At 58.8% G+C, this 13,558-nt stretch overlaps 1 protein-coding gene across 2 annotated transcripts in view; it reads right to left on the bottom strand.

Annotated features, from left to right (window-relative positions):
• ATCAY (ATCAY kinesin light chain interacting caytaxin) overlaps positions 1-13,558 on the bottom strand; it is a 31,679-nt gene that overhangs the window by 9,431 nt on the left and 8,690 nt on the right. For both annotated transcript variants that reach the window (XM_041760540.1, XM_041760541.1), the window contains 6 exons: positions 8,668-8,726; positions 5,780-6,001; positions 4,687-4,872; positions 4,272-4,374; positions 3,291-3,422; positions 2,499-2,585 (listed from right to left, as the gene is read on the bottom strand). In XM_041760540.1, coding sequence (XP_041616474.1) covers positions 2,499-2,585; positions 3,291-3,422; positions 4,272-4,374; positions 4,687-4,872; positions 5,780-6,001; positions 8,668-8,726 — 789 coding nt within the window. The remainder of the gene's footprint in view (positions 1-2,498; positions 2,586-3,290; positions 3,423-4,271; positions 4,375-4,686; positions 4,873-5,779; positions 6,002-8,667; positions 8,727-13,558) is intronic.

Genomic DNA, 13,558 nt, shown 5'->3' with positions numbered 1-13,558 from the left:
CACACGGTTCGCAGTGTCCATTAGGGAAAAATAAAGCGGCTGCTTGGCAGAAGGTGGCTGGTCACTGATTGGGGACGACAGGCATCCCCCACGGAGGGTCACAAGCGGCCGTGTGCGGCGCAATGAGCGGCCCCAATTGCCTTCACGCAGTTCAAATCACTTTTTTTTTTTAAAGATTTTTTTTTAATTTATTCATAGAGATGCAGAGAGAGAGAGAGAGAGAGAGAGAGAGAGGGAGAGACACAGGCAGAGGGAGAAGCAGGCTCCACACAGAGAGCCCGACGTGGGACTCGATCCAGGGTCTCCAGATCACGCCCTGGGCTGCCCCAAATCACTTTTTTTAATACAAAGGAAAAACAAAAAAAACCCAACCCAGTTATTCTTGGAACATGGGGTTGTCACGAGAAGGGACCGGGGGCAGGGCGTGGGCCTCAGCCAGCCAGACAGGAGTCGTGTCCATGTTACCTGAGTGCGTCCAGGCCCAGGGGCTCTGAGGGTGGACAATCTGATCCGTTAGGAAGGGTTTTAGGGTACGCAGAGCCCGCACCTGCTGCTCTGGGCGCCGGGCTGTCCATACAGGCGGAGAGCACGGCCGCTGCGGCCCCGCGACGCCCACCGTGCCTGTCCCCGGACACTGTGCCCGAATCTCCAAGGTGACAAGGCTCCGTCTGCCTGGGGGGCCGCGTCTTATCTCCCGGCGGGCTCAGAATGGCCTCCACCTTCCTAGGCTTGTAAATGGGGAAGCTCGTGTTTCTCTCCCGCCTCCTCTTTTTTCTTTAGAAGCTCAAACCTGGGACACCTGGGTGGCGGTTTAGCGCCTGCCTTCAGCCCAGGGCGTGATCCTGGAGACCCGGCATGGAGTCCTGCATCGGGCTCCCTGCATGGAGCCTGCTTCTCCCTCTGCCTGTGTCTCTGTCTCTCTCTCTGTGTGTCTCTCATGAATAAATAAATAAAATCTTAAAAAAAAATAGAAACTCAGACCTGACCCCTCAAAACTTGCCGTGGGAAAGCAATCCCAAGTGAGAGAGTTATCTGCATCAGGGCAAACGTACGTTCCCGGTTGGGGGTGCCCAGGACGGCAGAGCGAGCTGCTGTTGGGCAGGAGGACGTCTTCACCGTTTTGCCCAGCAGTGGGGGGGGGGTTCATCGTGAGCACACGCGGCCCGTGATTAGCGCACTTACCTGGTTTTACTAGTGTGCAAGTGTTTCAGGGTGCCACCAAGTCCCTGAACACACACTGTCTGACTTCACCTCCCTGCAAACTGTTCACGCTGAGAGCATGACCCTCTCAGAGCGTGGACCTTCCCTCAACCTCGCCACACATCGTGAACTGGGAATGTGGATGTGATGGATTTTTTTTTTTTAAGTTTATTACGTAAGCAGTCTGTACACCCAACGCGGGGCTCGAACTCACGACCCTGAGATCAAGAGCGGCACACGTGCTCTGCGGCTGGAGGCAGCCAGGCGCCCCTGAAGGGTCTCGATCCGATTCAACGCTTTGAAGCATATTGGATTCAATCTGGGGTTTATGCCATCGACTGGGGCATTTCCTACGACTAGTTTCGCTTTACTTGGTCTGCATATCGGGTGCTCTTATATCGCGTGGTGAACCCAGCGGTGGGGGTCCCCAAAGCCTGCACATAGAAAAGAAAGAACCGGCTTCCTGACGCTCGGGGAGGCTGCCTGGCAGCTCCTGGAATGCCCCACCCGCGAGGAGCGCCCTGGTGACCTGGGCCGGGACCCTGTCACACAGTCTGTGTCAAGGGTGTGACTCGTGGAGGGCGTCTCGAGCACATCGCGTCAGTGTGACCGCTGGGCCACCCAAGGACAGCAGCTAAGGTCGGACCCTTGGCTACTCCATCCCCGTGTGGCTAAACCCAGTGAAAACCTTGGAGAGCAAGGGGAGCTCGCCGCACGGGAGGGGACAAGCAGAGTCTGGACGCCCGCCCGCGTGCACCTTCGTCCCTTGCACCTTCACTGCATCCTTCCCCTGCAGCAAACCATAGCAGCTGCTCTGAGCTGTGAGCCCTTGCCGTGAATCACCACACCTGAGTCTCGAGGACCCCAACGCACAGGGTTCCTGCATCATTGCGGGGAGGGGCTCGGACCCTCCTGGCGTCCTCAGGGTCCCTGTGCAGATGCTGCAGCAGATGGAGCTCGGCTCACTTCTGGGGACTGCGTGGGCTAGTGACCTGGCTGCGTGACCCGGGCTGGGTCCCTTGACCCTACAGGGCCCCGGTTCCCTTATCTGGGCAAGGAGTTCACGACAGCATTGGCCTCTCAGGCTGCGGTTGTAAATGTTAAGAGGGATCCAACACGTAATAGGGGGGGCTGCCTGCTATTATTTTTCCTGTTTGTTCCTCAATAACCGCACCTACGGCTGAAAACGCGTTAAAGCAACAATACGTATTCGCCCTAGAGAAGCTGCAAAATCCGGAATAGAACAGCAGAGGCCCACGACTCGAGTGGGGGCCCCGCACAGGGCACAGCGTCCTTACCTGATAAAGGGCCGGGAGATAGCCAGCACAGTGCGGATGAACCAGGACGGGTGCACGATGATGAGGGACTTCAGGTTTTTCCGCAATCTGGGGGGAGGGGGGGAGCAGAGGGAGCGCCCCCGGGAAGGGAGGAGCTAAGGGGTGGTTCCTCCCTGTGCTCCCAGGTCCGGGCCACGCTTGTCTCCAGTTTTCAGGGGGTGGGGAAGAGGGGTCCGTGAAGCTGGGTTACCTCGTGACCGCTTTGTGGGGTTTGCAGGTGGCCACCCTGATGTCTAGTCCTCACTGCCACCTGCTCCAGAACCGCCCCTCCCCCACCTGGTCACAGTCACAGTCATGTCAAACTGCATCGCCCCCCAGATTCCTATGCTATAGCCCTGCCCCCTGCACCTCGGATCAGGACATTGGGAAATAAGGTCATCGTAGAGGTAATTTGCTAAAATGAGGCCATGCCAGAGCGGGGTGACACTATCCCATCACCAGTGTCCTTACAAAGAGGGGATGTTTGGACATGGACACAAGGGGGACAGGCCGTGTGACCACGGAGGCAGAGATGGGGCGACGTGTCTACAAGCCGAGGGACGCCCAGGATGGCTGAGGACCCCCGGGAGCCCGGAGGCACAGGGGACAGACACCCCTTCCCAGCCCTGCCCACAGCGATCCTCGGCCGCCCGCCTCCGGGGCCGGGCTGACGACCACACAGCTGCCATGCAGGGGCCCTGGGGTCCCTTGCTCCGGGTGAGGCTCCACGCGCCCTCCCGCGCCCTCGCCCCGAGGCGGCCCCGCCGCACTCACCTCCTGTCGATCATCTGGTAGCACTTCTTCAGCCAGCCGATGCCGGGCATCCTCCGCCGGGGGGTGGCCCCGTTCAGGTACACGATCATGTAATCCTCCGCCACGAGCAGTTCCAGACTGCTGATGACGTACCTGGTCGCAGGTGCGGGAGACGGGGGGCCAGTTAGGGAGCCGCGGTCCCCACGGCTGAACACCCGGGGCACCTGGCCTCTGGGCTCTCCCGCCCCTGCCGTGCCAGCCACACCTGCTCGTGCCAGCCACACCTGCTTGGCTGCGGGCGGCCCTCCCGGCTCGCTGGGGGCGGGGGAAGGGGTAGACGCAGCCCCCTCGAGATTCGTGTCAGTGGGCAGACCGACAGCAGTCGTTACTACCTGATGGGGCACTTATTAGGCACCAAGTGTTTTATACGCATGAGGATATAGTGTCTCTGCTAATCCTGATCGGTGGGTCTCACAGCCCCAGTTACAGGTGGGGAACGGGCACCCCGTGGACAGCCCCCCCATCGGACCTCACCACTCTGGGGTCCGTCCCTGCCCCATCCTCCCTGAGCCATTTTAGAGAAATCTTCTCTGTCCCAGCCTCTACTTCCCCACCTGTCAGTGGGGGGTGTGGGGGGGTGGGCTCCCTGGTTTCTCCGGCTTCTTCCGGCTCTGACCAGTCATCCTCTGAACCACGGGCCCCCAGCCCCACGGGGTGAGAAGGAAATCTTCATAATAACAAACACGGGACTAATCGTGATTTGCGAGCCCTTTCTGTTACCCGCAGGTGTATTATCCGTCTCCCTGATAACAGGACTGGACCAGGCTGTCCTGGGCAGGTGTCGCACCTGCAGAGGGAGGGGCATCAGCGCCTACTGGGTGGGGTTTCTGCACACGCGGTGCTTGGGCCCGTGGCTGCCCCAGGGTAAATGCCCAGTAAGCTCAGGTGGCAATGGGGGGGCGCTCAGAACCCCGGGCCGGGATGGAGCGGGCGGCCACTCACAGGAAGAGGTTCTCCATGATGTAGTGGTAGTCGGGGGAGCTGCTGTCCGGGAGGAAGCAGGCAGCAAACACGATGATGGCGTTGAGACCTTCGCCGTAGTACCCTGGGGACAGGCGGCCGGTGAGCGGCGGGAGCCCTGAGAGGCCCCGTGCTCCGGCCCAGGCACCCACCTGCTCGCCAGCCAGGCCCCTTCCCAGAGGGCACAGCTCTGAGTCGTAGAACCTCGACCTGGGGAGTCAGCAACCCCCACCCCCGTCTGGCCACCCTCACAGGCACCCGTGAGCACCCCTGTGTGCGCCCACCCAGAGACGAGGGCGTAACATCCCTGCGGGAGAGACTGAGGTTCAGAGAGGCCCTCCGACGACCCGCAGGTGGCTGGCTGGAGCCAGGAGGAGCCCGAGGGGTGCGGTCTCACCTCCGTGGGTCACTACCCTCATGTAGGGCCGGATCATGTGCAGGTCGATTCGGTGTTCTTGTTCTCCGATGATCACCGTCCTCCACAGGCGCCCATTGGCGGCACCACCATCCTCCGTGGCGCCGTCCCCAAACAGGTCCGCGCTGTCCCCGGGCATGTTCTTGGCGGCGGCCACGGGGGTGTCATCTAGAAGCGGGCCGGGACGAGCAGAAGGGATGCCTGAGGCCAGACGTTTTGTCGCAACCTCCCGCCCGGGACCCCTGTGCCCTGCTGCCTGTGGACGTGTCACCCCATTCTTCTCCCGTGACACTGGTCCATGTGTGTCTCCCTGCCCAGAGCCCCTGCTCGTCCACTGTCCCCTCCTGCTCTCCCTTCACGCTCCAGCTCAACTGCCACCTTCTCCAGAAGGAAACCGGATCAGTGATGGGAAGCCCCCAGCACGGAGAAGCCCAGGGCCGGGTGACTTTGTGGCTAAACCTCAGCAGACACCTATCTTTTCTTTTCGTTTTTAAGATTTTATTTATTTGACAGAGAGAGAGAGAGAGAGAGAGAGAGAACCAGCAGGGGGAGTGGGAGAGGCAGAAGCAGGCTCCCTGCAAGGAGCCGGAGGCAGGACTCGATCCCAGGACCCCAGATCACGCCCTGAGCGGAAGGCAGATGCTCAACCACTGAGCCCCCCAGGTGCCCTGAATTCCAGCAAACATCTAAAGAAGTAACACCAGGGCTCCGGGATCGAGTCCTGCCTCGGGCTCCTTGCAGGGAGCCTGCTTCTCCCTCTGCCTCTGCACCCCCTACTCGCGCTCCCCCTCTCTCTGTCAAATAAATATATGAAATCTTTTTAAAATGAATAAGTGGGTAACACCAATCCTTTTCCCTCGGCACTGCAGAAAATTCGGGGCATCCCGGGCGCTGGGGGGCAGGGCGGGCCCAGGAGCACCCCCAGTGTGACAGCCCCAGACATAGCCCCGTGAACCCTGGGGCAGGATGGCCCCTCAGGTGAGGCCCACCCCCCACCCTGTCCCAACGCCTCACAGCACGGACGACCAGCTGCGACCAGCTTGTGCCCGTCGGTTTTGCTGTGCCCGGGCCTCACCTTCCCACTCCAGCTCGTTGCCGTTCCCCAGGAACTCCAGCGAGTCGGTCTCGTCGGGGGTCTCGATGTCATCCACGTTGATGTCCAGGTCATCGGGGGTGTCCAGGAAGTCGTCAGACAGCAGGGAGCCCTCGCTCTGATCCAGGGAAATGTTGATCTCCGGGGCGACCAGCGTCTTCCGCTTGCGATGAGCTCCGTTGAAGTTCAAGGCGTTGGGAGGGGCTGTTCGGGAAACCGGGAAAGGAGACAAAACAGCTGTGGCTCCGCCGACCCGGCCAGGGCTGCGGACCGGCTAGAAACCTAGAAATCGGAGGACGTCCTGTGGGGCCGGTGGGGGTTCATGCCCTAACCTTCCGCCCGGAGGGGCTGCTTCCTAGCTCGCCTCGCCTCCCTGGGCCTGCCTTGCTTTTGCCATCCGCCAGATGCGACTCCCATGAGGTGAGTGAGGTCAGGGGCACCCCGGGGCCTGCGGACCAGCCCCAGACACTGTGCTCCCCACCCGCCAGTCCCTGCGACCACAGCTCCCTCTGCATCCGGCCGGCGGATGAACCCCCACGGGTGACTTTTGGCCTCTCCCTTTAATAACTGGCACGAACCGACCCCGGCACCGGGGCCAGGCCCCCCATGAAGTGCTCCCCCAGCCTTTTCACGGGCCATCTTTGCACTGATATCCGTGCCAGGCAAGTTCTGTTATCATCCTCTTTGCCAGGGGAGCACACTGAGGCACGGGGGGTGCAGGCGCTCCCTCTGGAGCTGGTCAGGGTGCACGAGCCTCCGGGCTTGCACTGCTTTCTCCTGGACACCCTCAGCCTGCACACGGTCTCCTTGTGACAGGTGGCTCCTCCTCAAGGGGTTAGAGCCGATCCCGCAGCGAGCACAGCAGAGCCAGCACCTGGGGGGCCAGAGGTTACCCTACGGGCGAGGAGAGCCCCTGGCTGCCCCCAAGCCCGCTCTTCTGGAGACCCTGGGAAGGCGCGACCAGGTACGCCAGCGAGGACAAAATAAATGGGCCGGTGCGAGAGCCCTGCCCCTCTCACCGGATGAAGACGCTCCTCGATCCATAATTAAATGCACCAGCTCCTCACTTTTCTTTTTCTTTTTTTCCTCTGAATTTCTCCGGCCCCGAGCCACGGGTCAGAGGTGACCGCTTCAGGAGTGGCTTGGAGGTAAATGTGCGCTTTGGCACAAAGTGATGAAAACAAAACCGGCCTGTTCACTCTGTGCCTGTTCCGTGCGCCCGCCACTGACGTGACGCCTCGATTGCAGCATGACCCGGAGTGGCAGGTCGCATCAGCCACTTTACAGATGGGGACACCAAGGTGGTGATTGCTGGGAGCATGTGGCTGGGGCACGGTGCATCCAGCGTGCTCGGTAGAAACGGGGCTCCCTCTCCCAGGGGGTGGAGCTGCGGGGGGTGGGGGGGACCTGCAGCATAGAGCATCGAGCCAGAGGAGTGCTCTCCAGCCTTAAAATCCAATAGAATTAAAAAAAAAAATCCAATAGAATTTGCACTAAAAAAAAAAATCTAATGGAATTTGTCCTGCCAAGCTTCAGACTTGCTGGGATCGACTGGGATCGATGATCTCTGTCTTCCTTCCTATTTTTCCTTTTGGGAATGAGGATGTGTGTCCCATGCCTGCCCCACCATCATATTACGGAAGCCAGAAACCTGTTGGGTTTCCCGTGTTCACGGCTGAAGAGGAATTCTGTCCCAGGGTGAGCCACACTGGAGTCTTCTTCCTCAACGGCCCTCGACTGATCAGATGCGGCCCACCCACACTCTCAAGTGCAATTGGCTTTACTCAGCATCTACTCATTTAAATGTTACTCTCATCGAAAAAGTGACTCTCAACAGGAACATGTAGAATGTTTGGCCACATCTCTGGGTGGGGTGGCCCAGCCACATGGACACATACAACTCACCACCCTATCTCTCCATCTCCTTAACTAAATAAAAATCAGGGACCCCTGGGTGGCTCAGTGGGTTGAGCATCGCCTTTCGGCCCAGGGCGTGGTCTCGGGGTCCTGGGATCGAGTCCCACATCAGGCTCCCTCTGGGGAGCCTGCTTCTCCCTCTGCCTGCATCCCTGCCTCTCTCTCTGTGTCTCTCATGAATAAATAAATAAAATCCTTAAAAAATATTTTAAAAAAGGAAACTGGGCCCAAAGGGGTGAAGGGACCCACGAGGACACCCTCTGGGAATGTGACAACAGCAGGCAGGGCCTGTGTGCTCAGGCCAGGAGGAGGACCAGTACCCTAGGGTGACCAACCATCCTGAATGGCCCCAGAAAACTGGGCCGCGCTGGCCCCCAGTCTGGCTCACAGGCAGACCTGGCTCCTGGTGCTGTGTGACGTCAGGGATGTGGCTGTCCCTCTCTCATCAGTCTTCCCTCAGAAAGGGTGGGCGCTGTGATGAGCTGCATGGGGGAGATGCGGGCAGAGCGGGGGCCCCAGCAGGACTCTGAGGAGATGCCACTGAGGAGGACTTATTCAGGGGAGCTCCTCTGGCTGCCCTGGACCCCCTCTTATTCTGGGGCCATGAACCCTCCTGAGCGCTTAGAGCAGCAGAGCCTTCCCAGGCCTGACTTTGCACCTGGCAACCCCTGGGCACTTTATACATGTCGCTTCATTAAATCCTTGCACACCCCGTTCTGCGGGAAGCTCACTACCTGCATGTAATAGATAAGGACCTGGAGGCACAGAATGGCCAAGCAACCAGCTCAAGGACACATAGCAATGCCACGTGCCAACTTCATGACCCACCGTGGCTGAGTTCCCTCCGGGCCTCCGAGCAGAACAACCCCCTCCCCTGACATTTCTACAGTCCAACCTCACGCAGAGCGAGAGCTGGAAACAGCGAGCCCCAGGCCACTCACGCGGACACTTACAGGACGTGTCTTCCGTGGGGCTGCCAAGCGGATCCATCCCCGTCTCTTCCGGGAGCGGCCTGCAGGCCGGGCCGAGGGCAAACAACAACAACAACAAGACTTAGTTAGTTCTGGGGAGTCGCTGGGCCAGGGCACACCTGCTCTCAGCGCAGAAAATCATAACCCGTCAGTGCCGGAGCGGGGGGCGGGGGGTCCCCTTCGGATCATCTACGGATGTTCAGCCTTTCTTGCCTTCTTTTGGATGCAGAATGCCAAAGCCCACGGACGGGGGGCGGGTCACACGCACTTTCCCTTCGGAATATGCACAGCACTTTTCAGGGGTGACCCTGCAGAGTCTGGTCCCTGGGATGTGTTTCGGCTACTAAATGCTGCAAGGTGTTGTCGGGTAAACCCAGTAATCAACCGAAAGGCTCTCCGTGGTCACCGCTGGGATGGTTCGAGCCACAAAGGACATCATGGATTATTGGACTCTGAGCCAGAAGCACAAAATAAACGGCCACGAGGGTCGCCTGGGTGGCTCAGCGGTAGAGTGTCTGCCTGTGGCTCAGGGCGTGACCCCGGAGTCCTGGGATCGAGTCCCGCATCGGGCTCCCCGCATGGACCCTGCTTCTCCCTCTGCCTGGGTCTCTGCCTCTTTCTCTGTGTCTCTCAGGAATGAATAAATAAAATCTTAAAAAAAACAAACAAACAGCTATGAGTCCATAAAGATGTAGATAAATGATTGAATAAGTAAATAAATAGGAGGAAGAGACAAATTTTTGTGGAATAGAATTCCAAATCATGTATGTAGATTCTCTGTCATCAAGGACACAGAGAATGACTCCCTTCTCTGTAAGTGTGGGCCGGGACGCGGGGACAGTCGGCAAAGAGGAAGCGAGGGACCCTGCAGGGGAGACACCTGCCCGCCCACCCCAGCCAGGGGACCAAGGCCAACGTCCGCGGTGACAAGCCATGGTGACAGCATGTGCCCCTTGAGATGGCCCCAGGAGGAGGGCACTTTGCTCCGGAGTCTTCCTCCCAAAACCCATCACCCCAGCCTTGCCATGAGAAAAACCCCAGACAGACCCAAGGAAGGGGCTTTCTACAAAAGCCCTGCCTGGGGGCAGCCCGGGTGGCTCAGCGGTTTGGCGCCGCCTTCAGCCCAGGGCCTGATCCTGGAGTCCCGGGATTGAGTCCGGCATCAGGCTCCCTGCAAGGAGCCTGCTTCTCCCTCTGCCTATCTCTCTCTCTCTCTGTCTGTCATGAATAAATAAATAAAATCTTTAAAAAAAAGAAAAAAAGCCCTGCCCGGACCTCCATGCGACTGTCAAGGGGCATCAGAATCAGAGACAAGGAAAGTCTGAGAAACTGTCCCAGCTGGGAGGAGCCCGAGGAGATGTGACGCCTGCGTATCCTGGGGGATGCTGGGATGGAAGAGGGACATTGGGGAAACTGAGGAAATCAGAATCAATCGTGGACTTCGCTCACTAGGAATGCGTCAACATTGATCTGCTAATTGTAACAGATGCAGTCTCCTAATGTAAGACGTTAACCATGGGGGCGCCCGGGGGGCTCACTCGGTTAAGCCCCAGCCTTCGGCTCAGGTCATGATCTCGGGGTCCTGGGATCGGGCCCCCAGCATTGGGCACCCTGCTCAGCGGGGAGTCTGCTTCTCCCTCTCCCTCTGCTGCTCCCCCTGCTCATGCTCTCTCGCTCTCTCGCTCTCAAATAAATAAAATCTTTTTCTGTAACTCTTAATTTATTTACTTATGTTTTTTTTGGGGGGGTGGGGGTGGCGAAGGGGGAGAGGGAGAGAAGCAGACTCCCCGCTGACTGTGGAGCCCAGACACTGGGGCTGGAGCTCACGACCCCGAGATCGTGACCTGAGCCCCAATCAAGAATCGGGCGCTTAACCAAATGAGCCACCCACGCGCCCCTGGTAAATCTGAAACTTCTAAAAGGTAAAGTTTTGTTTTATTTCTTTAAAATAATGCCGCCAACTATGCGTTGGTGCCCCTGTACCGGCCAGCTGAGCGTGGATTTGCAAAATAAGACCTTTCTTCAGGCGGCACCGCCTGGACCAGCCTGGACCACTCCTGGGGCCCTGGCTCATGCTGCCCAAGTTGGAGCTGGACTCTCCGGCTCCTCTGCTCCTGGGAAACAGGTGTAGGCAGAGAGCGCGGGCTGCCAGGGGCTCTGGCTGCAGGGTGTGCGGGCTCCGGGGGTGCTGGTCAGGAGAGGAGGGTGCTGGAATGTGTTTCCCTTTCACTGAGCATCTGACTTTGGCTCAGGGCGTGACCCGGGGTCCCGGGATCGAGTCCTGCATCTGGCCCTTGCATGGAGCCTGCTTCTCCCTCTGCCTGTGCGTCTCTCTGTCTCATGAATAAATAAATAAAATCTTAAAAAAAAAAAAAAGAAAACAATTCATTCCTGCCAGGGCCTGAGTCGGCTCTTGTCTTCCTCTTCTCTCCCCTTTCCACCTGCTCACAGAGCATCGGGTGTTCTCTGAGCAACCACTCCCCCCGACCCCACTGCCAGGTGCAATGATTGTGGGGGGGAAGGTAAGGGAGGAACAGGACCCCGCTCTGCTCCCTCGCAGAGGTCACAGGTCAGAACAGGCCCACGGGAAGTGAGGACACGTATACACAGAAGAACTCACCCCCCGGTGCTCACGGCAACAAGGTTCGCAGCAGCCAAAGGCTGGAAACACCCCCAGTGTCCATGAAGGGGCAAAGGGGTATAGACAACGTGTCCCCCACCTGTGGGCGCGTCACTAGCCCGCGAGCAGGAGCGAGGAGCCCACACGCTGCCCCAGGGTCAGACCCCAAGTCCCCAATGCTCAGCGAGGGAACCAGACACAGGAGGACCCATGGGGTGTGAGTCCACGTGTGTGACGTGTGCAGGACAGGCTCATCTACGGGCGGGAAGGGGGCCAAGCAGTGGACGGGGAATGACCGCTGATGGGGAGGGGCTTCCATTTTGGGGAGGTGGAATGTTCTGGAATGCGACAGGGGTGGTGGCTGCACAACATTCCAAATGTACCAAATGCCACTGAGCCGTGCACTTAACCCCGTCGCTTTCACGCTCTGTGAATCCTCCCTCATTTAAAAGAAAAGCAAACAAGCTTGGAATAGAGTCAGAAGAGGCGGACAGGGCCGGAGAGCCAGCCTGTCTCGGGCGCTCCTGCTCCGCACTGTGGGTGACCCGCGAGGGGTCCAGGGCCCCAGAGCCCAGGAAACACCAGCCGCCTGCCGGGGGACCCCAGCCTGCAGACCGGCGGCAGGCGCGCCGCCTCCAGCTCTGTCCTGCCCACACAGCATCTGGAAACATTTTACATTTGCTGTCAAATCAGAGACGTGACACACAAAAAATTTGGATTTCTGTCTTTTCTGCAATCAGGGACCTGCCCTCTGCGAGTGGTGACAAGCCACCAGCAGCCGACTGCGGGCCACTCCTGCTCCCCTGGGTGCCGGGATGCTTCTGGCTCCTTCTAGCACGTCCACCGCCTGCCCAGCGCCCATCGACGAGGTCTCAGGCTGCAACCCCTGTTCTAGAATGAGCTGGAATCACGACTTACCCGCGGGCAGGGCACTCGCTGCGTGCCGGCTTGGAATGCTCGCGGCGTGATCTTACTTGCTCCTCACAGCCACCCTAGGAGGCAGGGTGGAGCCCACTGCACAGAGGAGGAAACTGAGGCCGGCCTGGGGTCCCCACTCCGGGGCGCAGGGGAGTAGAAACTACCCAGTGACAGCGCAGATTCCAGCCACTGCCCTCTACTGCCCCCTTGTGTCCGGTCAGCACAAGGGAAGCGACCCCAATGAGGACACTAGGGAACAATCCCCTGGCCTGGGCGCCCCACCCTCGATCCAGCCAGGGGCCCTCTGGACGCCCCCATCCTGCCACCAACCCCCCAGCCAGAGGGAAGCTGCACTGTTTTGCAGCCCGGGCTGTCCAGTTCCCATCAGGATGTGACTCAGCCGCCCGACCCTGGATGGGGCCGCGTAAATCCTATGCTGGCCGCTGACCCAGCGGATTGTGACCCGGCCACCGCCAAACTGTCAAGGTGCAGACGGGGAAACCGAGGCTCCAGGGAGACAGAGCGGATGTCCGGGAGCCTGGAAGCACCCCCCGGCCCACCACTGATCTCCAGCGCGATGCTTGGGGGTGGTGCCCTTGCTGCTCTGGGCCGGTTTCCCTCATCTGTAAAAGGGGACCCGAGCTAGCACCTCGTTTCATGCAGCTAACGGGTGCATGGTAGGCGTCGGGGCTCCGGGCTAACTGCAGGGTGGACTGAGGGCAGAGAGACACTCGTCCGGCCGCAGAAACCCCATCTAGGGGCTGCTGTCAAGGTGTTGGGTAGACGTGACCTCCGCAGTCCTGTGATGCTCCTCGATGTGGGTCTCATGCAGCTGGAAGGTGTCAAGGTTTCCCCAAGGAAGAGGCAACTTTCCCTCAGGACGGTGGCATCACTACCGCCTGCGATCCCAGCCTGCCCCCTGGGTTTCAGACCCGCCAGTCCCTGCAGTGCGTGAGCTGGTGCCTTGGAATAGGTCAGGTGCCTGGAGAACACACCTTCTCGGGGCGCCTGGGTGGCTGTCGGTTAAGCCTCCGACTCTTGATCTTCGCCCAGGTCATGATCTCGGGGCGTGAAATCGAGCCCCACATCAGGGGGCATCTGCTTGGGATTCTCTCTCTCCCTCTCCCCTTGCCCTGCTCACTCTCTCTCTTTCTGTCTCAAAACATATATATATATACATACTCATGTACAAAATAATATAGAAAAAATATATTTTATACTTTATATTACATATAAAATACACATAATTATAGATCTGATTATGTGTAATTGCATGTAATTGTGTGTATACGACACAAAAATACAATAAGCATAATATATATCAATAATGTATAA

The sequence above is a fragment of the Vulpes lagopus genome, chromosome 7 (genome assembly GCF_018345385.1).
Source record: "Vulpes lagopus strain Blue_001 chromosome 7, ASM1834538v1, whole genome shotgun sequence".
In the NCBI taxonomy this organism is placed as follows: domain Eukaryota; kingdom Metazoa; phylum Chordata; class Mammalia; order Carnivora; family Canidae; genus Vulpes; species Vulpes lagopus.
Note: the sequence above shows the minus strand (reverse complement) of the source record. Positions and strands in the feature narration are given on the sequence as shown.